Below are 6349 nucleotides of genomic sequence, written 5' to 3' on the forward strand. Positions count from 1 at the left end.
CTAACTAACTAACTAACTAACTAACTAACTAACTAACTAACTAACTAACTAACTAACTAACTAACTAACTAACTAACTAACTAAGGACAGTGCTTGGTTCTCTGAATAAGAATTTACTGTCAAAACCCTATAATTTTTAGTTCTTAATTTATTAATATTATGTTTTAATTAGATTTTTTTAGCAATGGTTTTTTTCATCAAAGATGAAGTTGTTAGCTCAGTAATTTTGTTTCGTTCATCTTACAATGTTTACTGTAAATTTCACTGCCTTTACTGATTAAAAGCAATAAATAAAAAAATAAAGAAAAATTTTGAAACCTGGCATCAACGGGGCTCCGTACTTTTTCACGACACTAACTTGCTTTTTGTCCGCGTTGCTAGGATACCACCGCATGATCCCGCCTCCTTTTTTTCTGTCCAGGCTCTTCCGCTGTTTTTCAGCTGCAAGTGAAAGTTAATCAATATTTAAAAGTAGCATGATACAGTTTCTCTTGACAAATGCTAACATGACAGAGTAATGCGTCACTTTCGGACGTCTCACGCAAAGAGGGACTTGTAAGTTGAAACGTGGTAATGCCTTTTTTTAACGGTGCTGTGCAAAAATAATGGAAGGTAGCGAATAAAGCTAATAATAAATAAAAAAGCTAACATTTAGCTCTGGTAGCACGTCTGAGCTGTCATTAGCTCGCTGTTTATTAGCTTTACAAGATGTATTGACTTGAAGATAGTGAGCCACATTATTAAAAACAACCACATACAACTGACTGCAGATAAATACGTGCAGTTTGCTAGCTTATCGTTAGTTTATGATACCTTGTCAGCTGCATCAACTTTTTAGTATTTGCCAAGCGTTATTGAACGAATTAATATTCTTAAAGTAGTTACAGAAATCTCAGCCAAATCATATTTAAAACGTTGCTTATAGTATCAAAAACCTGATTATTTCCGGGTTTTCTTGTTGAAAAAAAAAAGAGTAAAAATCTGCTGATGTGTTCAAAACTTTGACACTGAGTATCTGTTTTCTTTTTCCGCAGTTAATTTGGATTCATACCCTGTCAAAGATAGATGACAATGGATTCTCAAGGAAGGTAAACACATATTCTAATTTATTATTTGGTTTTAATAGAAAGTTGTGCTGTTATAATCTGAGCATTGCCACTTAAAGGTAAAGTTGCATAGCCGTGACCGCATTTTGTTTAATAGTTTTGCTGCTTTTTATGTTTTTCTATTGTTCTTATCCTGTACAGTTTGACCGATGAAGTCAAGCCAGAAGAGAAAAGCAATGACGCTTCACAAACAAATGAAAATGTGGGTCTCTCTGCTCCGCCAATGTCTAACACAACAAAAGACCCCACACCAACTGAAGACATGCCCAGTAGCTTAGATTCTCAGAATTCAATGGACTGTGAGCCTTCGCATCAACCGGATGAGTCTGTTCTTGCAGACAACAAAAGTAATGCAGCTGTAACTCCCAGCTCTAATGGGCAGAAATCCAGGAGACCTGAGTCTCCCGGTCCACACCCGGGTAAAACAACCTGTGTTGGTGCGTGCCCTGAAAATCCAAAACTCAAACTTTGTCTGAAAGTTGGTCACAGGAAAGTTGAAGGTATACTTGATGACGAAAAAGTGCCGAGCCCTGATAGCCCAGTATGTAAAACCACGTTTAGCAACAACTCTGCAGTTACGTGTGAAGGTGGAAGCCCATGTACAGAGGACTCTGGCTTTGAAAAGTCTCGGGTGGTGGAATCTCAGCAGGCTGTCAACGATTCAGACTCTGAAAAACTGGCAAAAGGAAGAGTTCATCCTGACATAAACGCTGAAGATGAGGATGAGCAAATGGAGTGCAGTACCTCATCTAATATGAGTCAAGACCTAAAGGAAAACCAGTCGGATGCCAGTTTCAGAGGGTACATTTAAATATTTTATTCCTATATAATGAGTGGCTTGCTCTTCATTTTGTGCAATTTACAATGGTCCTCACTCTTAATTTTGCACAATATTGCAGGGTTTCATTGCCAATGCAGAACTTTGACAAAAGCTGGCTGGGGACGCCCATAGATGGGCTGAAGAGACTACCGCAGTGTGCCCCTCCTCTGTCTCCCCTGAAAGCAACGCCTAATCACTCCGTCACGATCAGGGTGAGTTAACAACCACTTGTTTATGTGTGGATCTTCGCTTGCAGAGGGAAAAAGGCTGTTGTCAGAACAAGGATGCAGAGGTGAAAGGGCAAGGTATACCCTCGTTGCTTTAATTAGAAACAATGTTTAAATAAAAAGACAGCATAAATAAGATGAAAAGAAAGGTGACACTGGGCCGAGCTGAACTCCCTCTGGGCCTGGTGTCAGTAGAGATCTCATCAGTTTGTCTTCCACTACAAGTCCCACAAGAACACTAGCAGTTCTGCTGTGTTGCTGCAGCAATTTATTTTCTCGCACTACCAAACTATACACTTGTCCTCTAATTATAAGACTAAATTTACTCTTAGGATTTCTGTTTTATGAAACTGTTAAGCCAGTTAAACTGCTTTTTTCCCTATGCACCTTAATATAAAGTTAAGGTATTAGGCTTCTGTATTGGTCAGAAGTAATCTGTAAAGATGTATTTTCTTTCTTTCTTTAATTTTCTGTTACAGACAGATCTCCTCAGAGAGGGTGAGGCCCCCGTCCCGTACCCCTCTAAGTTCAGAGACGCATGGGATGACGTTTCGGTGAAGATGCCCTGCTCTGAGAAGAATCTCTTTCCTATGGAGACTGAGGTAAACGTGTAGACCTGTGCTTTAAATGAATCACAGCTTTTATTTACATGTAATTATATGACAAAATGGCAAAATATGCTCCTATGGAATTTATTGTAAAATGTGCTTTATTGTTAATTTTTAACGTCATGTAGGACGGCGGTCTTCAAAGTCGGTGGGAGCTAATCCGAAATGCCCTGCAGAGAGGCTTCAAAAGTTGTCTGGATGTGAGGGTAAGACAGCTGCACATGTCTGAAATCATTTGGAGGGTTTTTAGAAAGAGATCAGCTAGATGTAGTGTTTTATCAAGCAGTGATCACTATTTTCGTCAAGTTTTCTATGTTGTGCTTAAGTAACACTTCACAAACTTGTCCATTTGTGTTTGAAACAAAGAGGGAAAAAAACAGATGCCATTTAGTTTTTAATCTGCCTTTTGTAGATTTTGTGCTCATATTTTCTTCCCTCCTAAAATCTGAAAACTTTCAAACACTCAAAACATGTTCCATAAACAACCACATGATGGCAGAGTTTACAATTAGATTTTAATGTGAGCATAAAACTGTTAAAATCGGAGTGCCTGACAAATTTGGTACCCTGATGAACCTTTTTTAATGTCTATATCATAAATTATTTATAACTAAATAATTTCTGATTCTATTTGTATTTCAGGATGCAATACTGAGGTACCACACAGCCAGTGCAAAGAAATGGGACTTCACTGCCTTGAACCTTCTTTGCACAGAGGTAAGTGATCCAAAGCATTAGTTCTTATCATAGTTAAATGTATATATATATTAAAATACTGTCTTTACATGCTACTTACATTAACATATGTACTTTATTGTATGCTGTACTCTTGTAAAAATATCTTGGAAAGGCACAACACTTGAAAAAAACACGTTTTAATCTCTTTTTACTTGCATTTCAGTGGAATTTAAGAAAAAAACACTCAGTAATTCAGTATTTAATATGCTTTAAATGTACAATTTAAATTTCTGAAGATAGAAAAACAAGCTGATGGTTTTTTAAAGACCTTTTAAAGAAGTCTGCCTCTTTTCTTTTGAATGCAATCTAGCTGCTGTGTATCGTCCCCACTAGATGCTTAAGAGCCACCTGGGAGCACTGTACAGTTTGGACTGATGAGTGCAGATTATAGCTTCAACAGCTGTTGCAGAAGAACCAGGGGAATGTTTTCGTTTATACGTCTCCTTCCTCTTCACGCTTTCTGTCCTCTGTTCAGACGATCAGGGACTGTAATCGCATTCCTGTTAGAATAATGTTCATATTGGGGTTAAAGTATAAGAAGTGACTTTGTTTCGCTATTAGAAAAGTAAATTTAAAAGCAGTTGGAGATTTTTCAATTAATCGTTCAGTGTTATGTAAACGACTTTCTAAAAAGTTGCAATTTCTTGACATCTAAACTTAAAATGCTCAGCAAATTGAATATATAATTCATCAAAAATAAGCTTTAGACATACGTTAATGGCCTGTATTTGATGAATCACATTTGTTTGAAAAATTTTTTTTTGGCTAGTTTAGTCTCCTAAATTTAGGTGAAATAATAATAAAAAAATCTTTATTCTTTTGTCACAGTTGAGCGAAGACAGTAAGAAAGGTGAGCAGGCCTCATGTCTGTCCCCTCATCGTAAATTATCCTGCTAAAAGGAGAGCATTGCTCTTTTTTTTTCTTTCTTATTCTCAAAATAATTTCTCAGGGTCAGGCAGAAAGCTTGTAGATCAATAGCAACCAAAGCTTTTTATAGCTTAAGCCAATTTAATTAAAAGGCTCCATTAAATTTGTAAGGACTCCAAGTGGCCATCAAGAGAGTTGCCTTTCCAGGCTTGTCTTACTGCCCACTCTCTGAGCGTGTGGAGCCTAGCTTACATTTATTTTCTTTTTTTGCTTCTTAAAGTTTTTTAAGCAGAGTCCCAGGAAGAGGGCAAGTAAAAGTTTGAAAATCACAAAATGAGTCGCAGCTGATTAAAAATATACATCTTTGTGTGCATGGTTTCTTTACTACTTTACATTAGATTTAAATAGTAATTAAAAAAACGGACACGAGACATGACTACACATTTCTGGGTGCTGCATTGACAAAATCTTTGCCGAAGTCCTTTTTTTCCCCACCCTCAATATTATTCTTAGTCTCTTCCTAAAAAAATCTGTTCTTGAAAACAATTTTTTGCACACCTCAGCCAAGACCACCCAGTTAAATTTTGAGCGACATATTTTTAGCTCAAGGGTAATTGTGTGGCGGTGCATTTGCCCCTAGGGCTATGATTGACACTCCGCTTAGTGTGTAATAGCCATTGGAGTGGGGGGGGAAAAAGTTATCCAAATTATGTCTTGTCTGTAAATCACCTTAGTGTTTTCCTCTCAGCCGAATGAAACTGTCACGGTGTCATTTTCTGATGAATGTCTGAGGGTTGAGCGGGAATACAGTTTGAGAATAAGCGATGTTGCTCTTATCTGAAAACATTCAGCGCCAAGACAAAACCACAGCTGAAGGCTCTCCGTTTCATCACTTTGATTAACTGACTGAATAAAAACTTCTGTTTGTAAATATATTTGGAAACCAGCAATTAAATACCCTCTACATTAAACCTTTTAATTTTTTCAAGTTTGACCTGCCAGAAATATGATTACCTGTAACCAGAACATGTAGAAGTTGAGAACTTAATTCACCATTTGCTCATCTATCATTAGACTTGAAGCGTCCCGTGTTAAATAGTGTTACGTTTACTGATGTAAAATGTAGGATTTGCGTCTGTAGCTTAACCCTGAGGCCAGCTTGCTGCTTTAGCTGTAAAAATGTAGTACTGTCATCTTTCTGCCCTCATCCTGCTGCATCACCAACTACCATCTATTAGTCCCACTGGAGCACTTTATGATGTCTGCCAGCTCATTACTTCTGACAGCATTTAGTCAGACCTGCTCTGCAGCCATAAAAATGTTCCAAGCCAAGTCAACCGCAGAGGACTTCCTCTTGAAAATCCAACCAGCCTGCCACTCTTCCCACAATTGGTCATTTGCATTTGCTCCAGAAGGTCCATTTAATCAGCACCAGCTCCCTTGCTTACCTTGATAGAACGAGGCAAGTGATTGATGACGGTGACGTTCGAAGCCAATACACTCATAAATGATTGTGCTGTAAATCTGGGTGTATGATGAAAAACCTGGGTGTTTATTTTAGAGGGAATTGCCCGTGGATGCTGAGGTAAGCTGCAGCTGACGTATGGATGCCTCGGTTTCGCCGAGTTCTTCCTCAGATTGATGGTAGTTTCCTCTGAATAAGGTTCTGTGCAGCGAGTGGCTCTGCTGCATTTTATTTGATCTTACAAATGTTTGGGTTGTGATATCCAAGATGTGAAACACATCTTTTTTTTTTTTTTTACCAGCAGTACACCTTTCCTTCCCTCACACTGGCTTTGATTTTGTTGCCTAGGAGGACGTCCCGTTGTTTGCTGTAATTTGTTTAGAAGATAATCTTTTAATCAGAATGCTTTTTTTCTTATAGTTTTAGCAACAGCTGTTTTTCACCCTACTAAGACGACAATTAGAAAAAAATGGAGAAATGAATGGTAAAATAAATTCCCATGCCTATATTTTAATAT

General features: G+C 37.8%; 2 protein-coding genes across 2 annotated transcripts in view; one reads left to right on the forward strand and one right to left on the reverse strand.

The window, feature by feature from the left end:
- spock2 (SPARC (osteonectin), cwcv and kazal like domains proteoglycan 2) overlaps positions 1–394 on the reverse strand; it is a 43116-nt gene extending 42722 nt beyond the window's left edge. The window contains exon 1 of the mRNA XM_014005021.1: positions 319–394. Coding sequence (XP_013860475.1) covers positions 319–394 — 76 coding nt within the window. The remainder of the gene's footprint in view (positions 1–318) is intronic.
- An 18-nt stretch (positions 395–412) lies between these two features.
- parga (poly (ADP-ribose) glycohydrolase a) overlaps positions 413–6349 on the forward strand; it is a gene marked incomplete at its 3' end in the record, with an annotated part of 10029 nt that continues 4092 nt past the window's right edge. The window contains 7 exon segments of the mRNA XM_014005114.1: positions 413–555; positions 1035–1088; positions 1248–1907; positions 2006–2138; positions 2633–2755; positions 2890–2967; positions 3404–3478. Of these exon segments, the coding sequence (XP_013860568.1) occupies positions 1066–1088; positions 1248–1907; positions 2006–2138; positions 2633–2755; positions 2890–2967; positions 3404–3478 (1092 nt within the window).

The sequence above is a fragment of the Austrofundulus limnaeus genome, unplaced genomic scaffold, assembly GCF_001266775.1.
Source record: "Austrofundulus limnaeus strain Quisiro unplaced genomic scaffold, Austrofundulus_limnaeus-1.0 Scaffold28, whole genome shotgun sequence".
Taxonomy (NCBI): Eukaryota; Metazoa; Chordata; class Actinopteri; order Cyprinodontiformes; family Rivulidae; genus Austrofundulus; species Austrofundulus limnaeus.